This window comes from Cardiocondyla obscurior, linkage group LG03, assembly GCF_019399895.1.
Source record: "Cardiocondyla obscurior isolate alpha-2009 linkage group LG03, Cobs3.1, whole genome shotgun sequence".
In the NCBI taxonomy this organism is placed as follows: Eukaryota; Metazoa; Arthropoda; class Insecta; order Hymenoptera; family Formicidae; genus Cardiocondyla; species Cardiocondyla obscurior.
Window position 1 is genome coordinate 8,572,326 of NC_091866.1, and position 26,602 is coordinate 8,598,927.

The 26,602-nt window shown below is 39.8% G+C and overlaps 1 protein-coding gene across 7 annotated transcripts; it reads right to left on the reverse strand.

Moving 5' to 3' along the window:
* Positions 1-82: 82 nt before the first annotated feature.
* Positions 83-26,547, reverse strand: Tsp66e (Tetraspanin 66E). Of its 7 annotated transcripts, none has more exons than XR_011547730.1 (10): positions 26,270-26,547; positions 15,903-15,988; positions 14,771-14,869; positions 8,405-8,533; positions 7,935-8,009; positions 7,669-7,779; positions 6,960-7,124; positions 6,192-6,333; positions 2,988-3,072; positions 83-2,432 (listed from the first exon to the last, which is right to left on the reverse strand). XR_011547730.1 is itself a non-coding variant. In XM_070674885.1 (9 exons), exons 2-9 carry the CDS (start codon positions 15,960-15,962, stop codon positions 3,041-3,043), a joined length of 813 nt encoding a protein of 270 aa, XP_070530986.1. In that variant the 5' UTR covers positions 15,963-15,988; positions 26,270-26,547; the 3' UTR covers positions 83-3,040. The 7 variants fall into 7 exon arrangements, 5 of the variants coding, with proteins under 5 accessions (XP_070530986.1, XP_070530988.1, XP_070530983.1 ...); XR_011547729.1 differs by having other exon boundaries at positions 2,988-4,534; positions 26,270-26,545; XM_070674885.1 differs by having other exon boundaries at positions 83-3,072.
* Between the last annotated feature and the right edge of the window lie 55 nt (positions 26,548-26,602).

The following is a 26,602-nucleotide window of genomic DNA, read 5'->3' on the forward strand; positions in this document are numbered from 1 at the left end:
AGTAAATACGTAAACTTGTCACATTAATCTTGACTCGACTTCCACAAATTCTACATGAGACTTCTAAACTGGTGTCTTAGGCTTTTCGTATTTTTTTTTTTTACTGTTATTTTTTTTCTTGACTTTAAATAACTTTTCTGGAATTTATACATTCAATATTATGTCATTACATCATATTACACAGCATTATAAGGATTAGGTCGTTTAAATTGCAATAATTATCCCTGTTCAACTTAATTCTGTGAGTTTAATGTTGTTTTATAGTCAATACGTATGAAAATACAAATAGAAATATTTTCTGAGAAGAATAGAGGATGATATTATTTCGAAAGAATTTTATTCAATTTATTTTTTCAGTGATTAAGCAAAGTATAATGTGCAGAAAATTCATATAGGGATAAAATTGCAATATAAAAAAACCTTTACATTACTTTTTAAGATACTTGATGGACACTCTATGCGAACGTTTAAAAATAAATATAAATATAGTGCAATATTGCATGCAAAAAACGTGTATTTTTCATCTCTAAATTAAACTGCACATTTATTTATTACGCACAATTATAAACGCACAAGCATTTTCGCTATGTATCATAGTTTTTACACTATCAGCTAACGAGTTAATGAGAATTTCAATCCTCCAATTAGTCTGTGCGATATTTCGTGGATCGCTCTTATGTGAGCTCTTACGTGTAATCATAATATTGCTTTTCATTTACATCAGCACTCAGATAATTTTCACTTGTCACGTCATTCTGTCTTTTTTCAATATCAATTGAATAATAAAGATAGAATTATGTCACAGGTGAGAATTATCTAGGTTTTGACGTGAATGGAAAGCAGCAATAGTTCGTTAATTATATGTTATACGATTAATAAATGTCGATGAAAAAATACTGCTTTGACATATAGTTTCGATTACTTCGTGTCAGAGGTAAAAGGAGGTTTGATTTTGTTGACTTTCTCTATTTGAAACAATGATGTGCAGTACATTTTCAAACACGGCAATCGATAAATAAAGTAAAATTAACGTTCAATATAAACATTCTGACTTTGTGATTTGTATATGTATATGTAATACGTATCGATAAACTGCTTCTGCTGATCTCTATGTTGTCAGTAGTGACATGCCATTTCTATTTTTCAATCGTACATACATCTGATGTATATATTTGACAATTTTTAATTATTCAGGTACATACATACATATATATATATATTTCTAGCTTTATATAATTTTCTTAACTAATATGCATATTAGTTAAGAAAAATATATAAAGCTAGAAACATATACAAAGTTGAAGTTGAAATATAAGTGAATGTTATGTGAAAAGAAAAGCTTTTTCCGCCAATAACTTCTTTAAATAAAACATTCTCTTGCAAGTAAAAAGTATCTATTTAATGACTCGAGCAAACAGCTCGTTAGTATTTCATAGTATTATCTCTCTGACTTATGATGCTGTCGAAACAATGATCTTTGTGCAAGACTATTCAGTAAGTGTTACATATAAGAAGCGCTTCCACCAAAAAGGTTTGCCAAACTTAATAAAACAATGTAAAAAAATGTGCCAAAAAATACATTGGACTTTCATTACAAACATTTCGTTGAATGTTTCATTGTTCACTGTGAGAGAACGAACGAAATACTGCGTGTTCATGTGAGTATTTCAAGTTGTGAGTACAAGCATCTAAAACGTGTACGAAAATATTGTAATATTATCGCGTATATGTACTACTATTTACTGTTGTTATCGATGTTTATCTGGGTTAACTTGTGGGCAATCAAGAAAAACCAATGAACGAAAAGGAAAAAAAGGAAAGAGACGGAAGAGAAGGAGATTAGCTTCCGCACGGCGTTCCGGTAACATTTCTCAAAATCATTTTAAACGCTTGTATTCCCACAATATACAATTAGCGAAACTACGAAACGTTAGCAATTTATACAGTAACGTTTTGGGACACCTCGTATCGTAATTATATACATATGTATGTATATATATAGTTAATTGTTAACGAGTAACAATATATATACATGCGTATAACGCTTGCGATACGCAACGTGAGATATATATATTTAATCAATCTTAGATATATATATACACATTGTTAAATATATAAGATAGATGGACTCTGGACCTGAGTTCTCCATCGAGAAAAATGCGTAAACGCCTAGCCTTTTCTCCTACGTCATTATCAATGTAATATTTCTTTTTTTTTTTTTTCTTTTTGTTTCCCGAAACGTTTCGACAACTTAAGCGTCAAGGAATTGGTTTTTCTGTCGGCCGACTTCTCGGCTAGCCTAGGCTGGGCCAGCAGCTAGAGTTTCAAGCAAGCAAGGCACAGGAGCACTAAGGGCTCAACGTGCTAGGAGGCACTACTCAACTGTTCCATGCTCTTAATGCCTCGTCAACAGCAGCACCAACAAGTTAACACTGGAAACGAAAATGTCTAGAATGTGCAGCATGAACAATTAGTAGCGATGTAAAATAGCGTCGTAAAAACTACCGTCCGCATTAGGATTAATTATCGGCTTCACGTGTACGTACGCGTACGTCTTCGCGGTAAAAGGAATCGTGTTTCGCGTCGAGTCGATATTCGCACACAGTACATCAAGCGGTTCTGCGATTACAAATTACACCGTAAATCCTCCAAACAAGAATTCTCTTTAAACCCATGCAGCACAGAAAACTTGCGGAAACGTTACAGAGAAGGTCGCGATATTGCTAAATACGTTGGGCGTAATGTTGTTGCAACGCCGATGCGACAATGCAATTACGTTGTTTCAACATTTGCGTAGGAATTTAGCTACGTTGGGATAATTATTTGTCACGCGTCGCGGCTTGGTTGCGTAACTTTTGGTGTCGCATGGGGTATTGTTGTTAAATTAAATCCAGACAAAAATTAAGGTACAGAAGAGAAACGTGTTCGGTTGCGCGTACGTACATTTGCGTATACAGCAGTGTGTTAAACATTGAAAGTACACTTACATACAAATATCAATTTCTTAGAATGATATATAGACTTCTCAAAATTGTCCCATTTACAGTAATGTGATGTCTGTGTCTGTGTCATCTAAAATGTAAGCGTGCCGAAATAAAATCGTGTCATTATGCGAGCTTCGTGATGTATCTGTAGGTACCGTATAGCGTTTGTAACATTAAGAGAAGAAATTGCTGACTAACTACTGTAACTAATAGGAAGAAAAAAAAGGAAACAGTTAAATGTTACTTTAATACCGTAATTCTCAATGGAATTTCATCATATATGTTTAACAAACTGGTGTCGATAACTGCTTGAAAAACATGAACGAACACCGTAAAGTAAAATTAATTTAGCTTGAATTAAATTCACAGGCCCAATTGCATTCTCATTTAATTCGATAAATTATCGTCTTGAAAAGAATTCGCTGCGATCTTATTTAATATCTATTATTAAATTCGTATTAATTGAATTACGAAAATGCGTTATTTAGGGATGGAACGCTTTGATTAGTGACTCTTTGATTACCGGTATATTTTCTAAATTTTGGCCTCACCTATTAGCAATCATAATTGCTACGTAACTAATTCGTAAACAATTGATAAATAACGTTTTTATATAATAAACTTGAAAAATTTCTAATTATAATAATTAACATTATTTAGATTAATTGTAAACATGAAACAACAATTGCACATATTTAATTGTCTATGATATTACACTACTTTTTACATTTTCCCACCTTTTGTATACTTTAATTTCTTTAAATCATTCTATTTAACATGTTGTCATTATTAATGAGATGTATCTCTTGTTGAACGCACTTCCATTAAATAATATTTTTTTTTACCAATTACAAATTGATTTTCTTTTTAAAAAAACGTCGAGATTAAAAAAGCGAAGAAGAATCAATTTTAGAAACATAAATAATATTTATAAGTTAATTTAATAGTTTTAATTTAAAGTTTAATTACATACTTAAAAAATAAGGACGTTAAAATAATTTTTATGTTGAGAAAAAATTAACTCAAAATTGTTCGCGGTTTAGAGGAAATAATGATCGACAAGAGACGCTTTATAAATACTAAAATAATAATTTTTGATTAATGGTCATACTATCAATGCATTCTTTTCATTATCACAAGATACCTGCTTGCCCCATACAGTTATATACAAAATCTGTCAAAGGTAAACCAATACAAATCGTTCTGCACTTGTTACAAATTGCATCCACGTAACTGATGCAATCGGGCCTTTTTCTTACTTTCTGCCTCTATACTTCTGATTCTTTGCCACTGTCAAATAATATATAATAGCATGGCCATGCAAGGGTGGAGAGCAAAGCTACCATGCCTCATAAAATTGATGAAAGAACGCTTATAGAGTAGAATGGATGATAGAATTATAGATGCTGCAGCGCGAAGCAGCAGCAAGGAAGGGATCGGCTGTCAACTGACAGCTTCACCTCCGTCTTACTTGAAAGCAAACCCCATCAAAATCATCATCCTTACTTCAGCACCTCACCAGGCCTGTCTCGACGAGACGTCTACACAAGCTAAAAGAACGTCCATTTGTCAATGCCTTCCAAATTGAGAAAAGAATTCTACTTTAATTAGATGAATTGTGGTCAGATGAATATGTGCGTGTGTGACATACACCGATAACATCGTTCGCATACGCGACGACCGAGGTACCCGAATGTGAAATTGTGCTGCATTCAACACTTTCACCGATCGGCCTCGGTCGCTTGCAAAAGTACGGAAAACTGTACGACAACTTTTCGTTCGTATTGATAAGATGGAATGTGAGACATTGAAATAATTGAAATAACAGTATGATGAACGAATGTTCAAGGGACCTGAAAAAGCAAGCTGCCCGATGGATAATCGTAATCGAAATACGAATAATTAGAACGTTATTACTGCGAACTTTTTAATTCTCATCTCACATACTTCGTGTGAGAATTTAGACGTTAAAGATGCCAGCAGCCGAAGACTATTCCAGTACGATATGTACATTATTGGTCATTTTGTCCAAGTTAAAAGCATTTTGAGTAAGCACGTTGCAAGGCAATGACGAGATACATTTGAAATACAAATGTCGATCGTTTAAGCGAACGTTGAGCGGATAGAAGCGAGTATATGTTGATAACACGTCCCGAAATAAAAATAAAAAAATCTCTAAACATTTTCGTCCATGACATTCACGTCAAAAAAATGTTTCCACCGTTCAACCGTTTTGTTTTTAGAGTCGCTAAAAAAAGAAAGTTTTTCTACGAACGCGGAACGTTGAAACGTTAAATAATTTCCGCTTACGTGATGACATGCACATCACTTTAATAATCTCTTTGAAAGCGAATGCCTTTGATAGATCGGCACGTTAGTTCCGAAGTAAAACGTTTGACAACCAATTCGCAATCGATTCCGCAATTGATTTCAACCATAATTTTGGCACATGCCACCTCAAAAGCGCCTGTGCTGACAAAAATCATGAAAGATTTTCTATGCGCCTTCCGCTCAACGCGATTTTCGTTGGAATTTGTACATTAACGTGCGAGCGATCGAAGGGTTTGTGGGAAGTATATAAAAGTGATTGTGATCAGTTAGCGTGATAAGCGATCCTTTCCCATTGATTAAATGTAATATTGAATCGTTTTTTTTATTCGCTATTTTATTCACCCTTCGATTCTCGTTACGTTACAGCTCTAAGACTGAATGCGGCCGAAGCACATGGTGCGGTCCATCAGATTCAACTTGCGCGTCGCCATTGCGTTGGAAAGTACACGAAAGCATGTACGTACGTATAAGCAAACGCATATGCATATACACATATACATATATGTACATATGTGTACATATATGTGTGTATATGCATATATGTATGCACGCATATATATATATATATATATATATATATATATGCATCAATACATAGGTACATTATATTCGCGAAGTCCTTAAAAAAAAAAGAACTGCGTTCAAAAGAACTGTTGGCAGAAAGCTTAGCACATTCTGCTCTCGAAGTTACTCCTTGCCAGAAGGTTCTACGCATCGATAAACTGCAAAGTGTCAAATATGTCACATTTTACCGTAAATGAAACAGAGCTAACGTCCCTAACGACCGAGGAATTCAGTTCAATGAAAAAAAAAAAATAGTAAGTTACTTTTGCATGCGCTACTGGATTTAGTAAGTGACTTTAACACCGAGCCTACCATGTTGTGGACGCCAATAGCAGCAGGCTAGGTACAACGCCAGAATAATCACCAGGACCTCGACAAAGACCAGGGTAGCGGCCACGCCGATCACTATTGCCGCGTTCTCCTCAATTGCGGTCATCATGGCCTTGTAGCAACCCTACGAGTAAGTAGTCGTCAATATATCACCTCTTAACACATGACATACATCCTAAAAAATTCATAAACAAGTTTATTCATTTTTTTTTTAATTTAATTTTTCTTTCAAAAACATTAAAATATTAAAAAAAAAAACTTGGATTAGTCTTCTGTACGTTTGTTTTAATTTTAAAAGCAATTTTTCAATGTTAAAAACCTTAATTTTCTAAAGATTTAATCAGAGAATTAAATATTACAGCGGAAAATATCGAGAGCGGTATAATTAGAAAGATTAAATCTTATCACATCAAGAAATGTTAAAAATAGTCATCAAGTTTGTATGTGAAACTCGTATAAATGTTTTCTTTGTCACGCACAACACGGACAATTCCTATTCGAATACATCTTTATGGATAGTTTCAGAATACAGTACCTAGAAACATGCAATGCCAATGTCGAGTCACGCTTAGAAAATTGTCAAGGGGAAAGTGTGTTATACGTGAATAGACGTACATATGACCTATGCTTATACGGAAACAATTACATGTTAACATGCTGGTCGATTTAAGTGCTAATGAATATACTGAGTAATATACATATATAAAAACTGCTAAAAAGCCGATAAAATAATATTAAAACTAAACTTACCGTTTGATAATACGAGTTAGCCGCGGTAGGACTAATTGGACACGTAGGATCCTTCAGAACATCGTATTCCTTTATACAACAGGCTTCGGGGATCAATTTTCCAGTTGCAGTCCAATTTTTATTTTCACTGAAGTCTCGATAATTTTCCACACCGCAACAATGAAGCTAAAGATTTATATCAAAATTAAATACTTTGCCTAATTTAACTTATCTTGTTAATAAAACTTTTCTTTTTCTATTAATTAGATTTTTATTAGGCTAACTTCTTATTTCTTTACGTTGATTAATTTAATGTAACGTGAAACTTGTTAAGTCTACTTTTTTAAATATTTTTTTTAACTGTTGAGTTTGAGGAAGAAAATATCACAGCGATACGTAAGAAAAGTAACACTTCATTTTTTTTTTTTTTTCCACAATTTATCAAGAGGCTTGAAAACAAAATTCTGACGAGCGTTTGTAATATGCAATTTCACTACAAAGTGGTACGATAGCGAGCGCCGATAGCTCGTTTGCGATATTACCAGCTTTCACTTATAAAGTGCCGGGTAGTTAGCGAACCACTTGGCAAATTAATCGCGTTTACACATGCAAAACAGATGAAATCCGGAAGAATCAATGCACCATTAATTTACATGTTCTGCTTACTGCCCGTGCGCGAAATTAATTATCATTTACCAACACATTCGTTAGTAATAATTAATAATTTTACCTTGCTCATAATGCCATCCCAAGCAACAGTCACTGTATCAGTTTTATCGCCGCTAGACGCGTAATACTTGGCGATAGTTGACTTCAAGAAATCCTGCGTACCTTTCTCGACCTACATAAGTTTAATATTAAAAAAAAATATCTCATTAAAAAAAATAATATATATTAATATACATAAGTAAAATTAATAAATTGTCTCGATACTAGTTCCACTGACGCAGAAACGGGAACTCGAACGAGAAACAAGATAATTATTTAAATACGTACGTCTCCTTTAAGTCCGAAAGCGAGACCGACCACCACACACTCCAGAATTAAAACCAGCAAGATTAGAATGCCGTACTGCAATCACAGAAAATAATATTTTCCTTTTTGCCTAACTCCATTCCGCCTATCGTGCCCAGCATCGTTAACAAAGCGACGATCGTAGATAAAAATAAAATCGAAATCGGAAAACACGACAAGATTACTTCGAAAGCAGTTATTAGAAAAAAAAAATTTTTTTTTCTATACTTCTAATTTATTTCTTTCAATTAATTTTTTGATTGTGCTAATAATAATGAAGATTATCTTATAATGGCTATTGCATCGTGAATTAGAAAACAAAAAAATAGAATATTTTACATTATAATCAATTTATTTCCTACACATGAATACTATAGTTTGATAGAGGATTGTCTGAATTGTATGCAGGGATGGAATTGCGAGCGAAACGAATTTTATCAGAATGAACTTACGACACAAAGGAGACACCTGGACTCGAACATAGCGCCGCAATACCCGAGGAAACTGATAATGAATGTAAGAGCGCCAGCGATAATAAGAATGTAGGCGATCATCTTGATGACATCGGCATCGGTTTTGTTCTGGAAAACAGAAAGGCGCGATGAGAATACAAATCGTTTCCTGCCGATAAATATTCATCAAAGTAGAACACAGAATGTACGATTGCGCAACATTATGAGCATCCTCGAATCTCTTTTATTTAGAAATCTTGCGCGTTCACTATGATAAATTTAAATAAAACTTTAATGAAATTCTAATAAAACTAAACTTATTACAGTTAATTTAATTTAAAATATAATTTAAATTATTTTAATTAAAAAAAAATATATATAATTATTACAGAAAAATGTTATAATTTTAATAATTTTAGAATTAAAAGCTATTCGTGTTTAGAATCAAACAGAAGTTTCGTTAGAAATCGCGGAAAAATTAACATAATAAAAGTTACAGAATTAAATCCTCGTTTATCGAATTATTGATTCGTAAGTTTTCACATTCCGTGAGAACTATAATCATTTATTATTGCAAATCGCAGGCTTTTGGAACTTTTAAGATCATCTCGCGTTTTACGAGAGACATCACAAGATTTGGAATAACTCGTTTACGAGTTGATCTTAAACTCGAAATCGATTGCGTTTCTGTAAATCGAAATAACGACGGTGCTTTTTATCGCCGCCGGCTGTGCTGCTTTAATATACAAAATCGTTTATTTGACAAACTTAATGTAATATACAAACAAGATGCTCGGCAAACGATGATCATGTTTACCTCTCGTCATCGTGTATCTTACCGCGTGAGTATTGTACGGGGAACGTGCTCGATATAAGAGGATGACACAATAGCTTGCGAATGGCACTTGGAATACTTATAAGCTCCCCACATATAAGCTGTCGTCGTCGTGCGTGATAGATATCGAGTTTCACGAGGCGGATCAGAGTGGAAACATAGACGCGTCTTTGTACGAGACGTCGCGTGTCGCGAGAAACGGGGCGCGCATCTGCCGATGTCGCGGACACTCTGACGGTTTCCGTGATCGTTAAAACAAAGAATTGTTACGAGAAAGAAAAAAAGAAAAAAAACCTAGAGAGAAGAGAAAGACGTTTCCCTCGATAGACTTCCGGTTGCCGCTTTCCCGGGCCGAAGCTACGCGTCGATTCGAGTGCAAGACTTCGAGACGCATGGTATCGCTTGGTGTGAATCTCAAAGTAAATAAGGTACGCGTGCAAACTTGAAAATCCGAGACACAATCCGATAATCCATCGTTAATACCGCGGGAGTGAGAGAGAATCGCGCTAATCGAGCCATCGCGTGCGAAAACTTATCCGCGGAAGAAGCAGGAATTTCCGCGAGGATTTCAAGATAAGCGTAGGCGTCGATCCCGCTGATTATTTAAAGGGTTAACGGTGAATCGAAGAAAATCACTTTCAAGTAATTAGAAAAAGACGTGGACGTTTCCTTAAATTGTTTCAATAAAAGTATATCTTTCTTCGGGAATTAACTACAATTACAATTTAAAATAAATAGAAGCGTGAGATAATCAATCAGCGCTTTGCGCCGGCCTTGAATTGAAAGCGTAGCTAGCTACCACCTGGTCAATCAATCAAATTGATAATGCAAATATGATTTTTATTGTGATTACTCGGTAACGATACACGATCAAGGCAAGGATCAATACCGCTGTCTTAGTTCCGTTGGCAAGATCACTTGAGAATAACAAGTGGCGTGCAACGCTTTACGACTCGCGCGTTAGATATACGATCGCGTCGTTGCGTGACCCATCGTTTTATGATCGCAAGAATGCGGCAGGCACCGTCTGAAGCAGGCACCCACCGCGATTTGTACCTGCCGCGGATCGCATCGTTCGTGAGCGCGTTGACACTCTTATCTCGAACACCTGTTGAACGGATATATAAGATATTTTTAGAGTTCCACCTTAGTATAATCACGCCGACATTGCACGTCTCGTACGCGATCACTTGATAGCGAAGCGTGCCGTTGAAAAATCAGGTCACCAGGTGAAAGGACTAATAAAGCTGTCTCGCGTTCGGTTTCACCGGTTTGTTCCGCCAGATTGATCAAAACTATTTGAACGGCGGCGGCAAACGATAAGCAAGCGACGTCAACTAATCAGTTTTAAATGCGCGATTGATTTAACATTGTGATTCATTCATTTTTTCAGGGATCTAGTCTACTACTTCGTTAACCTACGAGGCATTTATTGCGATTGGTATCGTTGAGTTGTATTATCACTTAATAATTTAATAACGTACCTCTGGCGTTGTCGAGTTGCAAAGACAAAAACGGGAAAACTTTTCGCTAATTTATTAGCTCGAAAGAAACATGATAAAATCAAGCAAGATTATTTAAATACATTATTAAACCGCGTAGCCAAAGGTGGCTCAAAGTAGAAGTAGAATACACGACGTGCAATTCGTACTGAATTATCAAATAGAAGTTACGTCAACTCACGCATTACTAATCGCGTTTGATTCGCGAGTCTAATTTTCCTTATTAATAAAATTACGTCATCATTTCAATTTTGAATCTGTTTTAAGTAGATTTCGCCGCGTAAATTTATAGAATCTTTTTCGCCGGGAGTAATTTCATGAGGGCAATTTCGGCAATTTAAGGTTTGAAGCGAAAATAATGTCCTAATAAAGAATACCCGACTCGTCAAGTACACGCGCACGCACACGCACGCTGGGAATTACGATTCCTACGGCTCATCGTCGAGCATGAACTGTTGCTCCGAAATGACCTAATTTAACGCATTTACAGTACACGGACGTATGTTGCGCGTGCGTCAGAGAGTTAATACATTTTCTGGAGTGAACAGTGTACGTCCTAAATACTTGTTCCCCTCGTGTTTGCGAACGCGTCGTAACCGACGAGAGAAGGAGGACGGATCTAAGCGAAAGCCAGGTCCCGTGAATTTTCTCCTAGCGAGGAAAAAAGTTTTTTCCTTTCTAATTTCAGACCCACTTCCTTTTTCCTCGCCGCTCGGGGTTTCCCATGTGTCATCAACACTCTCTGGTCAATATCGATACTATTATCAATTTGTTAACTATATCGCTATAAAGAACAAAGCTATAGTAATTCGCTACTCGATCTACCGAATCTAATGTAAGTCCTTTGTCAATATCGCTCAGACGGAAGGACAATTAACGGAATAAACCGGGAAATTGGTCGACGGACGTAAAGGAAAATGAAATCGTCGTTGAGGAAATGTAAACGATAATAGTATCTCTCTCTCTCTCTCTCTCTGACGATAAGTGATAAGGGTACTCCGAGATAGGACATCTAATCTACACCTGTCCAAACTTTCACTTGTACACGCTCATTTCCAAGTTTCCATTTCCTCTATGCGGAATGGTTGGTTTCAATCAAACTACGAGAGGTTTCGAATCTACCTGAAATATTATCTCTGAAAAAAAAAAAACAGATTAACGAATCGACATTAATATCTTGAATAACTAACCCACATAATTTGCAAATCGAAATTCTATTCGCGTCAGGTTTCTAAGAGACACCGATGTATGACGACCGCGAGTTATATCCGTTCGATTAGAGCGATTAGAAGTGACTTTCTAAGCGTTCCCGAGCTTTTGCTAATAACGTAACAGTAATTTGCTCATACATCGCGAGCCGATACTCCAAAGATTTTATTTTTCCTCGCCTACGTGCGATTTCATGTGTCTCCATGATTCGCGAACCGCTTCCAAGAACTGAATACGAGCTCGCTCAATTTATCGCATGACATTATCATTAACGTAACGACATTTATAGTGGCAGCTAAAAGCGTCATTGTAATTCACGCGTGACTCATATATTACTTTGTGTAACGTTAAGGATTAATTTTAATTACTCTCCATTCTCGAGGTATCTTATTTAATAATCTCTGATCTTACGGCATCTCTTTAAGTCTAAGTAAGTCTTCTTTTTTTTTTTTTTTTCACAAATGACCGGTCTAATTATAATGTTGCTTTATCACAGGGAAACGCGTTACCCTTTCGCTGGCCTGCGCGAAACTCGTGAAACGAAAGTGTGGCACTTTTACTTTTACGCGGCGTTCCGCTATCTAGCTCCGTCATTGGGGAGCAACGCGCGATATAAATATATAATATGATTTCGCAATGCCGATATTCGGCGTATGGTGTGGGTGGGATGATGATCGAGCCGTAAAAACCGTTCGAAGAGCTACGGACTTTCCGCGTGTACCTTCGAGGAGCGAGTCGTACGAATGCGCGATAAAGCACCCTGATCCTCCCACGCATTGCGCTAATGTGACAACCAATCATCTCATCAGCGACCAAGTACCGATAATTACGTTTCTCGTTCTCCCTGCTTGCCTATCTGCCTATCTACCTACCTACCTACCTACGTTGCGACGACTCAAGTCGCGCAACATCACGCTACGCCGCGCGATCTGCCATCGATTCTCACCTTTTCCTCGAAAGAATAAATCAATATTTACACCGACACCTGTGTGTAAAATAATTTACACATTTTTATTGGACGTATGTATATGTCGCGCGGCGAGGACAGATGCATGTCAATAATGAGCAATCGCGAGGCGCGCGAGGGAAAGGAAATGGTTTTGCAGTAGCAATTATTCGAAGGAAGCAGTAACTTCCATTCACTATTGTTCTCGTTAACCGCGGCCTTTAAGGTAAGTCGCTCTTTTTGTGTCTTTTCTTCTGTGCAGTTTATAGACCCGAGAACATCGTTAAATTTAAATTATCTAGTACATTTAAATGGCTCGTAATTAAAGAATGTACATTATCATATGTACGTGTAATGTTCAATCTATGTGCCATACATTACGTATAAATTTTTTCTAAAACAATATCGATATGAATAAAGTACCATTTTACTGTAAGAAAGAAAAAAAACTCGATTCTTTGCAAAGTTAAAAAAAAAATATATATGTTAATTATAATACGATAATTAAAGGGAATGACATATTTTTCGCAAATTGATCATCCGCGTTAAATCTATCGTACGCTTGGCATCTTTCCAAAAAAAAATAGATACTTATCTTTAAACTGATCTAGTTCCTAAAATTCACTTGGATTTCGAGGCTTCGTCGCCTTTGAAGCTATCAAACGCTTATTCGTTAAATTTACGTACAAGGGATTTATCTTTGAAAGAAAATAGGCAGGTGAAGAGCATCTCGCGAGAAGGGCACTTTACATATCGATCCGACACGGCAGTAAAAAAAAATTACGTTAACATATGCACGTGATAATCACACCGTTGTATCCGTGCGTTAGAAAGACAACAGCGGCACGATAAGTTTCTCATTACATGTCTGTATTTTGCACGTGCTCGCATAATGCGAAGCATGCTAATGCAAGCCGTACTATAATAAATAATTGTACAACGCTAATGAAAAGATTCATTGGCAAAAGGTGCGAGGCCATTTTGCATATGCGTCGCATAAGCGGAAGTCCAGTTTCCAAGTTAAACGTGCAATAAGTAAAAGACTATTTCTACCGATACGATATGATAATATCGGGAAAAATCAGTCGCGTGTCCAGTTTGAATTTCAAGTTAAACTTCCTCGTTACATCGATTGCTAATTGCGTAACGAACAACTTACGGCGTAATTAGCACGAATTGCGCAAGTGAAACTTGGTGTATAAATAACCGACTCTGTATTGTGAATAGGCGCGAATCTTTTTTTTTTTTTTTTTCTTTCAACGCATCTCTAGCGCGGTATACCGAACATCTATCTCGAAACTGTTTCGACGACATGATCTTAAAATTAATAAAGTCGGGCGCACGTTGTTCGACGCTCGCGTTAAATTAGTATGGGATTAATCAGATATTCGTCGACGAAATGATCGCGCGCTCGCGACAAGTCAACAGGAAACATTCGAGGTCCGCGGGCAGAATTTAAAAACGCAACGCAGGAGGAATTTAAACACGTTTACGAACCGGTATTTTCGCCATCGGGAATTGTCCGGCTCGTTTAAATACCGAAAGTATCCCGCTTTGTTCGGCGGCTCCGTCGCGTCGGCCCGACGAGGATTGGAATTAAGATCGATTTGAAAGTTAAATTGTCAAACTTCACCTGACGCGTTGTAAATACGTCGGTCTACGTTCGTGCAAGTATCTCGTTGAAATATTTGATACTCGGCCAATTCGGCGGCCGTACGCGTGGATCGTGCGAGCAAGTAGCTGTGCGCGATGTCAATTAACGATTTCCTCGAAAACAAAGTAGAACGAGCACGCAAGTGGGGTCTGATTTTCTCAGACTTTTTTCCTATTTCCTTAAAAATAATGTAGCTTTAAAAAATCAGTTTGCGCCTTACCAGAAAGTCGGACTGATCGAGTTTCCCGATGAGATTGGTGAACGAGCTGCTGTCGGCGAACAGCCAGATACCGACAGTCAGTGCCGCTCCTCCGGCGATCTGTAAAACAGAGGCATTGAGCTTGTGTAGGTTTCCGTTCTGCTTCGTGGATCCTCAAGGCTGCCGCGCCAAAGAAGGCAGAGACCTAACGCTCTTGCCTTGCCGGGCAAGATAAACCGATTTTTGCGAAAAGTTTCACTTTGCAACTACCTCCCTCACGCCGAGGCAAACAGTTTCACCGGCTTTGCTCGCGATTATTTCATTAACTATTTTTCAATACGTCATACAAAGCTCTGAAGGTGTAAAAAAAAAAAATTGCGCCAACGTTACTTACGTCTTTAAGTGAGATACAAATTTATTAATCAGGACAAATAATAAATCATATATTTTTAAATCTCATTTGAAACCAAAATAATATCGGAGCAATTGAGTCTTATGTTAATTCCTAATGCACCTTGACGTCGAGAGGCAACGTGAATTTCTTTTCGCATTATGCACGCGCTGAAATAGGTCACTTGACTCGCTAGTGTTCAATAGATTAGATTTCACACTACGTAAATCTTGATCGATTGTCACAAGATGTTTCGATTAAAGTAAAGTAGACGACATGCAGGTTGAACATTATATTATATCCTCACCGATAGAAGATAGCTAAAGGAACTTTCGACACATTTTATCAATCTATATTATCGAGCAAGAGCATTTCGTTGCGAAACGGTTTTATTTCAACATTTATCCCTGATATCGTAATACGAGAAACCAGAAGACGTAACGGTATGAATCGAGAGATTACTTTATGAGAGAAGATTTTAACTGTACATTTTCGCTGAGAAAGTCTGCGTATTCCTTCAACGGATTAACCCTTTCTTAGCTCTTTGATATCGCGCATATAATAGACTCGATGAAACGAGTGGAAAATGTTTTGATAAAATCCCCAAGGTAAGAAAAAAAAAAAATAAACAGCGCTTACAATTAGCGTTGCAAATTTGCAATATTGATAAATCGCGATCTACGATGTTTTTTTTTTTTTTTTTTCAATACAGGAAATGCATATTTCTATTTAGATTATTATCGTACAAGATTGTATACTTACGAAGAAAACGAAGTTGAAGAGGCAGAGGAAATATTTGGCGCATTGCGATATGCAAGTCATTTTCGATGATTATTTTTTAAATGCACCTGTAACAAATTAATACATTCATTGATTATACATGACGGAAATATCAAGTTATTATTTTTTTTTTTTTTTACGAATATTTGGGTCAATTTAAAGTCAAGATTTTCTTTCACATGAACATCGAAGAAAAGATCGCTAATAAATGTAATTATATGTATGTAGAATCCGGAAGAAGACTTGAGAAAAGAAAAAGTTTAAAGAACGTCACCTAACGCGTATGCAAATTTTGTTCTTTATTTAACGTTAATTTTGAAAACAATTTTCTTTAACTTCGACAGATTTAAAATTCTTACAAGTAATATTAAAATATTTAATCTGACAAATAAACGAAGTAATGATATTTATCTCAGTACTTAAAAAAAAACTTGACTCTCAATTGATTCAAGAACACTTAAAAAAAAAAGGGCGGAGGAGGGAAGAATCTCGCGTGAAGTCTACTAAAAGCTATTAAAACATGATGAATACGAAGTTTACGTGGGGGGAAAAAAAGCGCATTTAGCCTATTCATCGTTGCACTCGAAGTGTGCTTCGATACGAAGCTGATTTTGCGACAGATAAATGCCCAGCGACTGCTTAATTAATGTAGGCGAGCGTGCAAAAGTGATCGTGTCGTTGCTCGACGTGGGCGGAAAACAAAGAGAGGTGAATTGTCCGAATTAGAGCTTGGGAGCTTGTTGCCAATCAAGTCTCAAGGATGTTATTTTCTTCGCGGACGTTAACGCACAAATTAAAATGACTCAAGCAATCTAAAAACGCGTCCTTGATTATTTCTACAAAATAATCCGAGAGACTGTAAGCTCCTCGCAGGTCGGTACAGCTTTGAAAAGTTCTCCACGAAAACCGTAATCATGGACGATATAGATATCGCTTATCGCGTCACTATTTCCTCGAGGAAAGATCTCGAGATCTTTAGTATCGAAAACGAAGACAATAAACAGCCATTTTCTGCAAATGCTGTCCGCAGATTCCTTTTTTCCTTCTACCTACACAAACCTATAGAATATTTATTTTTATCCTTGCGAAATTACGACGTAAATTGTTACACTGCCGCGTTCACAGGCTCTTTTTTTCTCCCTCCCTCTATATTCGAAGACTTTTGAGAGTCGATTTTATCTCCGAGTATCAGGTAAGATTCCACAAACACAAACGCGAGTAATTGCGATTATTATCTTATATTTCTGTCACTACGCTGTTCATACTCCATCTTTAACTTTCCTGTATATACTTTTTTCTTTTTTTTATTACAGCTATTATCTTTCCCTCCTTAGTTCTTTCTTTGTATTCGCCTTACCACGGTCTGACACTTCCGTAATACTGTTCTCTTTTCTGGTATCACTGCGAGCTTACTTGCGCGGCGAAACAAACGCAAATAGGACAAGTAAACGTCTTCATTTCGCGTGCGTTAAGTATCAGGGTCATCGAGAGAGCCACTGGCGATTCTACTTGGAGCTCGGTGCCGCGAATCGAGGAAAGATCGGTAACGCGGAACCGCGGGAGAGGCTCGATCAAGCGACCCGATATCGAATATCCAGAGCACGGTTCTCTCGTTACTCTCTACTTTGAGAGGTCTCGTTCCTCCTCCTCCCTCCCTCCCTCCCCCCCCTTGTTCGTCGCGCGCGTCTCACGTTACCACGGTGCAGCAGCGGTATCGACTGCGAGGCACGAGCTGCTGCCGCCCGCTACCGCCGCCACCGCCGCAGCAGCCGCCGCCGTTGGTCCAGCGGGAGGATCCCGCGTAGTTTCCACGACCTCGCAATCCTCGGCGCGGCGAACGCGGCACGCTCCACCTTCTCGCGGCGGACACGTCAACGTGTACGAAAGATATAAAAAAAGAAAGAAGGAAAAGAGAGAGAGAAAAAAAAAAAAAATAAGAGCGACGTATCTCCGCGAGTATATCTCGTATATCTCGGGAAGAAGCCGAGATTAGGTAAATCGAGAACGAGCACGATTTTAGCTCCGGCGAACCGCGCGCAGACCCCGTTCCTGGAAATCGATGAGTACCAGGGACGAACGGCGTCTCTCCGGCACGTCCTGACGCAGGGAACGAGTCAACGACACGCGGAAAATTGGATCAACCGATAGCGCGAGATGCTGGGGTTCCAGGTCAGTAGGTCGCCGCGCCGCGCTGCGCTGCGCGGGATTCCGAGCCCAAATCGAGGAGAGGCTCTCTCCCCTCCTCCCTGTTTCACCCGACGACGGCTGCATCGCAAAAACTTGCCTTCACGTCGACGTGCACTAACCAAAGGCGCGAGCCAGCCTCCCTATGCTCGCGGCGATCCTCCCACGGCCGATATTTCACGGCTCTCGGAAGCGGGAAATCGTATAAATTTCTCTCCCCGCGCGTCGAAATAAATTAGATTTCACACGGACGACGTGTATGCCGAAATGCGCCCGCCTTCCCGCCGCTTCGCCCTTCGTCGAAGGTTCGATCTATGCGTGGCCCAGATTTCTCCGTGAAAATAAATGTTATTTTTAAGGCGATTCAAGGAATCGATCAAGACTCGTTAACTATTTATTCATTTATACGCGGGAGTCCTCGGCACATTTCTTATAAATCCCTGGCGAATACAAGTTACAACGTATACTAACAATAACTAACTTATATTGCTTTTCGAATGCTTTAATAATTTAAATTATTTACACTATTTCTACAACGCCTAAAATATTTAGAATCACTTATATGTACATTCCATGCAGAAATAATCGTGTCATTTATAAAGCAAAATTTTATAATAAAAAATACTAGCCATTTTTACACGCTTCTTCGAATAAAGGGCGAAAATTTTGTCCTAATTTTTTTTTTCTTTTTTTTTTTTGACGACTCCATGTTCTCCCGATTTGTTCATACGGACAGTGAATCTAGAACACCTTGGTATATTCACAATCGCGAGTACGCATGATGGTCACGCGACGCATCGTGAATACAGCACGTGTTTAATATTTCGCTCCGCAAAACTACGTCGCGAGGATATCTCTCAAGGCAAACCTATCCCGCTCGTGCATGCTAATGCGACCATCGGTAATGGCGTTGCGGATGCATTACGGCTGCAATTATTATTCGCGTGCACGGACACGTACCAATGGGCACTGGAAAAACTGAGCGTTTTCATTACCCTCTCCGGCGAAAACGGCCTTGCCTCTTAGAAAACGCGCGTGATCGCCCGAAAATGCAATCAAAGAACCGCGGAATCGTGACGACGGATGCCTCCTTTCGCGGCTCGCTTTTTCGGCAAATCATCCTGAACGCGAGAGGAAAGTGAATCCTGCGCGAGTGAAAGTTCCGCAAAAATAAAATCGTCCGCGGTGAGCGAGGATTTTTCGTCATCGATCTATGGACGAAGAAGCAACCGCGGACTTTTAAAAACGATGCCTTTTCCTGAGAAAACGCCGAAGAAGAGACCGCTACACCGCGTTAACGCCGAAGGAATAAAGAAATTAAGCGAATAAGTCGACCCTTACGCTGCTTCTTACTCGAAATAACGATTATCGCACTCTGTTTTAGAGGAATGCCCTAGGAAATATTGTTTATTTTTCTTGCTTTTTCTCCCGCGACTCGTTAATGCGGTATCCATCAATTCTTTCGTAGAAAACAGTCCCTGATTATCTCTTGGGACTCCCTTGGAACAGGTGCCTGCGACCGAGCAACGGTACATGTCGCGCGTACATGTGCATTCATTCATATGTTTCCAAGAGACTCGAAAAGCCCCTCGTCGAGCTACCTAACGCGCACTTTCACCGAGCGCAACCACTTGCCACGGCCTTTGGAATCGATAAAAATCACGCGATCGCTCGATCGTAAACGTAATTTACGCAAGCGTCGAGGTAACCGAATATGGATTCAGGTATACGTATACATATGCGTGTCTCAATTAATACCGGGCGACTTAACGGCGCGCAAAGAAACGACGAGAAAGTGTAGTAAATTAGTCACGTTCGGAGGAACGAGGGGCTCGTACGCGGTGTCATCATCTAATTCATTATATCTCACTTTCATATTCCATATTTCGATAAAAGTCACCATAGGAAAAAAGAAAAAAAAAAAGAAAAAGCGAAGCCCGCAGGAATACCTATTCCAAAAGCGGGTCACAATAACATTGCAATACCGACAAACACTTTGCATACCTCGCAAACGCTTTGAACTAAAAATAATTACAACTGTTACTAAACTTCTTAATTCCCTGAGTGTCTCCAGAGCGAAAACTGATATATCACTTGCGATAACAATGATAGAACGAAAGGAGAATGTTCGCGACGGCGATTTATTCGTCGAATTTAATTTATCGAAAAATTAAGACGATGGTCCCCTTTGCGCGAGGGGAAAGAAAACCGTGGCGCGCATACGAGAAATTCTCACGAATATTACGATATTCACGAGGGTGTGTGGGTGGAGTAAAGGAGTTACTGTTACTGCGTTGCCGCTCTCTCACGACACAATGATGGCGAATCATCGTACCGTGTAATCAACACACGTATGCGCATATCGCATGATATCGTGCGCTATACTGTGTACGGCTTCACGTAACGCATCTTCGTAAATCAAGTATGCAAGCCCTTTGTCCCTCAAGTTCTCAATTACTCTCTACTCTATCGAATTACGACGTCAAAAACGAATAATTTCTTTTATCCCGCCAATCGATATCGGAAGTTGATTTTTACTCGGCAAACTTGGACCCGTCGAGAATGTGACTTTCTTATTTATAATATCGTAATTTGGCGATATAAGCGTTTAAAAGCTTTAAATTGACGCCGAGGTTAAAGCTCAAGCGTGACGTTTTATTCGAAATAAAATACATGTCTCGAAGCCAGTCGAAGGACCGACCTTATTTAATGCGATACTAAACGAAGATACGACTTTACTCACGGCCGTTGTAAACGTTTATGACGTATTCACTTTGTTACATCATAAATGCATCGGGAGGACGAGTAACGTTTTCCTACTGTACGATCTCGTAAAAGGATAAGCGATATGTATGCGTGCGATACATGAAAAGGCAATTTCTTTTAGCACAATACAGCTTCGATTTTTTTTTTTTTTTTTACTCGATAAGAAATCGGCTCGAAAGTATCTATTGTGAAATCGAAATTCCCCGTGTCGTTTTTTAAAATTTTAGGACTTCCATTCTACGTGGTTCCCGTCGCGTGTCCCAACGAGAGATAAGTATCAGTCGGCGTAGTGGAAAAATATCCCCGTTTGTCGTTATCCATGGGCGTATCTTGTTTACTTTCATATATTTTTCACAATCGTATCTTTTCGTTATAATCGCTCGTGTAATTGTCGATCTGAATGAACAAAGCCTATTGGGATAAAAAAAAAAGAAAAGAAAAAGATACCGCGTGAAATGAACGAACGCGCAAGATAGTCTGGTAGGCATCCGATATAATAGCTTCCTGATTATTCCACGTGGCACCCGCGGTTGATTTCCGTAGCGCGCGAGCCGTACTTTATATTGCTTCACGTGCTGATTAAGTCAGCCGGTTTCACGGAGACATTTCACCCGTAAAAGGGTCGGAATAAGCAATCGACAAAATTAATACCTCAAAATATCTCGCGCGGAGTAAAAATAAAACGGAATTAATTTTCGTAATGCCGATGGAATCCCGAGAGAAACAATAAACGACGGAATAAGGCGCGGTACAATACTGTTAAGATATTCGTCAACTGAATTAATGTCGGTGCTAATGATCCGATCGAAAAATCGTCTTCCCTCGTTCGTTCCGCGTCGTACACGCACGTCGTTGTTTCCTTCTCACGGAGGTGCCCGCTGTAATACTTTACGGAATATCTCCGGTCGTAATTTCGTCGCGTTTGCCGAGGATAATTATCGTCCGCCGGCGATTGTCATGCTTTCTCTCTCGGGCGAGCATTCCCGGCGATTTTATTTCTCGTTTTCCCGTGACGCAGCGGGAAGTCGCGCGTGGCTCACGGAAAGCTCCTTCCTTCGGAGATCAGATAATGAGAATGCAGCGCCGAGGGAGCAGATGCATTCCGTGCGCAAGCAGGTGCAACGGGAATGACGTCGGGGAGAGAAGAAAGAAAATGAAAGGCGAGCGAAAAAGTGAGAGAGAGAGAAGTATTAAAAAGGCGCGGGGTAGTCCCGACGGTCGGAATGCGGTTTTTTACATGGCTGCGAGATGAGGATGAGGAGACGGTCGTTCGAAAGAACGAGTAGGCACGACCGAAGACAGCCGTAATCCCTTTCCCTTCGCGTCTTGCCGTCTTTCGCACGCCCATCCGAATTGCGCCGAGAATGAAGTAAATCGCGGCTTTCGAGCGGTTTCTTTGAGACTTATAAAAAAAAAAAAAAATTGTCGCCTACAGACCGCGCTCGAGCGACGTTTCGTTCCTCGAGAAAAAGGATAATGATATTCAGATACGTAACTCCAGGTGCGTTATTGCGTAACGTCGAACGCACTTTCTTCAATCGCGTTTAAATATCAGCGTAACGCAGAAATAAACCTGCACAAGGAAGGAGTACGAATTGTGACAAAGTCAGCCACTCGCAAAGCGAAGTAAACAATTACTCTGAAAGATTCTGGATTGCTTATCAAAGATTTAATACAATCAATTTAACCCGGCCTATTATTTTTTATTGGGAAATATACGAGCGAGAAAACAATCCTCGCTATTGTCTCTTATCGGATTTATCGAAACTGCTGTGCTTCTCGACGTTATACCTCAATCTAAACTGCCGGTAATGACTCGTTTACTTCTTGACTCTTTGCTAATCAATCATTCTATTTTCTCGCTACGCGATCAGGTGAAGAAGACCTCAGAAAAAAATAATTAAAAGCGAGGGATGTACGCGGAAATTAATAGACAGCTTTTGTCGCGTCGTGTTCGCCGAGCAACGTGTGACATCGCGAAAGTTTTGTCGCGCCGACTACAGGCGTGATATATGTATAGGTAATCGATCATTTACCATTAGATCTTTAAGAGTGAATGTGTGCGTTCTCGCGCGCGCGCGTGTGTGCAAGAGAGAGATATGCGATGGGCAAGTGCGCGGTCAATGAACAATAGAGAAAGAAAAGAGACTTATGTGGTGGGCCGCGTTACCATAACGACAAGTCGCGATGTGCCTTCGCCATACCATACCATTCTCCGATGCCATTGCCCCCGTTGCATTAGGCGTCTCTCTCTTTCTTTCTCTTTCTCTCTCCCCCGCACACGCAACGGGGGGTGATTTGGATTGTGAGACTTCTATTAGGGTGGTCGCGCGCCGTACAAGGGTACAAACGGACGAGCCTACCGTTCGCACGGCTGCATTTATGGTCGCACCGCCGTCGCGGACCTTTTTCCTGCCTGTTCTCCATCGAACGTAGATGAGAGAGCAGCGAGCCTCTCGTTAGATGAGCGGTTCTTTTATATATCATTTTTAGCCTTGATTTACAAGAAAATCAAGTGTACTCGCGAAGGTCTTATATCAAGGATTCTTTAATAAATTAAAAAAAATAATTAACAGTTCGGATTACATTCTAAATTTTTAAATCAAGTCATATTAATTTCGTGGACTTTTTCTCATAAATTTCGTTTAAGGATATTATTAAGAGTTGATTGAAATATTCTTAACTGTCGATTCGAAACATTCTTTGTATTTTTTATTTAGGGGTAAGGTGCCAGCCGATCGATATAACCGATTTATTGTGATAAAATGGATTTCCATACGGTAGAAGAGACTACAATTGAATTATCGTGGGCTCTCGAGCACTCCTTGGACACATCCACGCCGGAAGACATCGACAGGTGCGCGTCAAACCGGTTCCAAGTCATATAGTCATTGTGGCATGCACAATATGTAATTGGAACTGTTTTGACAGGAGCAGTCTTTCCCTCTCTTTCCCCCTTTTCTATCTTTCTCTCTTTCTTTCTCACTCCTGTTACGGCTTGGATTGCGTCAGAATAGACTGTTTCCGTTCAGCTAATAACTGCTAATAACCGGGTTTTGACCTCTTCCGAACATTGATGCCAGTGGTTTAAGTGTAATTATTGCAAACAATATTAGGACTTTTTTTTCACACTACTAGTACATTTTTTTTGGGATTTTTTTTTCTTTATTTGCCGCTTTTTCAACTAACAAATTTATGGCACGCCGTCATTACTATTAAAATAACAAAAAGACTTATCTAGATTTGAAACATATACTATAAAATATGACCAAAAAAAATTGACAATAATTATTCAATTAGCATTATTTTTTGTTTTTTTTTCTAGACTAAACTAGAGAATTAAATGACACATTCACGTCTACATTTAAAACGTATTAAAATTCAATTACGCGCGTATTATACATAAAAATGAATCTACTAAAGAGCGATCATAAAAATAATTGGTAAACATATATCACGCCGATTACGCGACGTTTTCATTTACGAGCTGACGATGCGTCTGGCGATTTTTACGTTTCAACAGCGCAGCTTTAAATTACGAAACGAGAGAATCCGCGAATCATTCCCTTCAGCTAAAATGGACAGATCCGCGTGGACAAATCCACTTCTATCCACCCGGGCTAATCTAGCGATACGTATGTCATCGGCGAACACGAAGCTGGCCGGATTTCTAGGCAATAAAATTGACGAGGCTCGTCGTCTCTCGACCGAGATTGCTTTCCTTCGAGCTAAGATCTTTCCTTTGGTAAAAAAAAAAAAAATTCGCGCGGGAACGACGACGCGAGCGATGACGATGACACTTACATAGCGGCGTCTCACTTGTGTCGCGATTAAGCAATTGTCTCGTTATCCAACGAGTGAATCAACCGCGTGCGAACGTAAAGACGGTTTTATCGCGACTACTTTTACGGCATCGCATTGCCGTTTGTGACACGTCTACCCTTTTATCGGAACTGCTTCTCGATTATTCAGCGACAATTTATTAAGCACCTCCTCGCCGATGACAAAGAGTCCTTCCTTCTCTATTTCCCGCCGTATCCTTCAGAATAAACTTTTCGCATTTCGGCACGACGCAAACTTATCAATTGAACGTAGAAGTTAAAACGTCCTAATTTCGCGAGCATAAGACCGACGGAAACGAGATCTAATTTAGCGACGGCTAACGAGATTCATCTCGGGCGTTGCTCGTCGAGGTTCAATTAGTTCGCAAAAATGGTCCGATAACGCAGCTTCAAGCGGCTTTTAAACCCTCGCAAAAAAAATTTAAAAAAATAAAATGAATATCCAAGCGCGATTATAAAATACTTGGGTAAATTTCAAGAGCTCGCTGGAGCACCGTTGTCTTTTCTCTCGATATCACGGCAGGCGTTCGTCAATCGATTCCTTTCGGCGCGTACGAGAAATAATTACTACATTGCGATGCGGAAACTATGCTAATCGGTCTTCGCGCGAGCAGCTTCGCACATTGCACGGCACTTCAGAATATTTTTTTTAATATTTTTTTTATTGCGTCGACGAGAAAAACAAACTTCTTCAGCATTGAGCAAAGTTAAGAGAGGTATACCTATGCTAGCCTTTGACGTCAGGGCCAAATACGACCGCACTTGTGCTCACCGTCCACAGGTACCATAGACTAGCAACAAGTGGTGCAAGGCATTAATTGCGTACGAGCAGCAGTCGGCCGAGGAGTCGTGATTGCGCGGAAGTATCAATTTCGAAGAGGGAGGCCCCCGTAAAGTGCGCTGCGCCTCGCTCTCTATTTGTGTCGTCGACTCTCGCGACCTTCGCGCCAAGAGAGATTCCCCGGAATCGGAACACCTCTGCGAGCGGACGATACGACGGGGGCCAGGAAGCGTCTGGACGACGTCTCTTTTTCCGTATCGAGCAAGAATAACGCGGAAAACTTTCAACAGTCAGGACCGATTCTGCTTTTCGCGGATTCGATTCGATCGCACGCCAATTATTACTTTCATAACATCGTCGATTTTCTCCGCTTTCTATTTCATGGATTCCTTCTCCCTCCCCCCCTCCCCCTCTGCCGGAATACTCCGCGACCTTCCGCGACCGCGAGAAAGGAGGCAGGACGAAGGAGAGAAAGATAAAACAAGTGCATCGAGATGCGCATCTCGCGAAACGGAAGAGCTTTCATCGCGCACCCGCGTACCCGCGACAAAGCCTCGAAAATAATTCGGTACGGACTCGCCGAATGTAGGGAAGCAGGGAGGGAAGGGGAGAAAAGGGTCGAGCTCAAGAGAGACGGCGGAAGGCGCGTCCTTCATCCATGGGAAAGCTCGAGTTCGTCGTGTCTCCACCCCTCTCCCCTTCCCTCTCACTCCGCCCGTCCCATCTCATCGCTCTTTCGAGCTCGTCTCCTTCCTTCTCTCATCTTTCAGACTTACGTTTCGTGATGCTGCTTCGGCCCTCCAGCAGCTGGTCGAGAGCAAGGTTGCGCTTCTTCCTTTCTCACCGCCCTTTGAACACTCGTCGTCGGGAGCGAGGGGCACACAATAAACACTGATTCGACCGTAAACAATAACACCGCGCTCGTCAAGGATCCACGGTCGTGTCTCCGTCGAACATCATTCGTAACGCGTTCACGGAGAGATACGGTTTTACGCCGGGAGATCGCGAGGAGAAACTGCTCACTTGACGCTGTTTGCCGCGCATCTGCGAGCGCGGGCGGTTCGGTGATCAGTGAGCTCTGACTGTCCCATGGCGGCGCCACTGGCTGG

What these genes read in the sequence shown, in the direction of transcription:
- Tsp66e (XM_070674882.1), bottom strand. Translation starts at nt 15,962, where the DNA reads ATGACTTGCATATCGCAATGCGCCAAATATTTCCTCTGCCTCTTCAAC. An exon ending in TCGATCAGTCCGACTTTCTG is followed by an intron (nt 8,534 to 14,770) that starts GTAAGGCGCAAA and finishes TCTGTTTTCCAG; the next exon opens with AACAAAACCGATGCCGATGT. An exon ending in CTTTCGGACTTAAAGGAGAC is followed by an intron (nt 7,780 to 7,934) that starts GTACGTATTTAA and finishes AAACTTATGTAG; the next exon opens with GTCGAGAAAGGTACGCAGGA.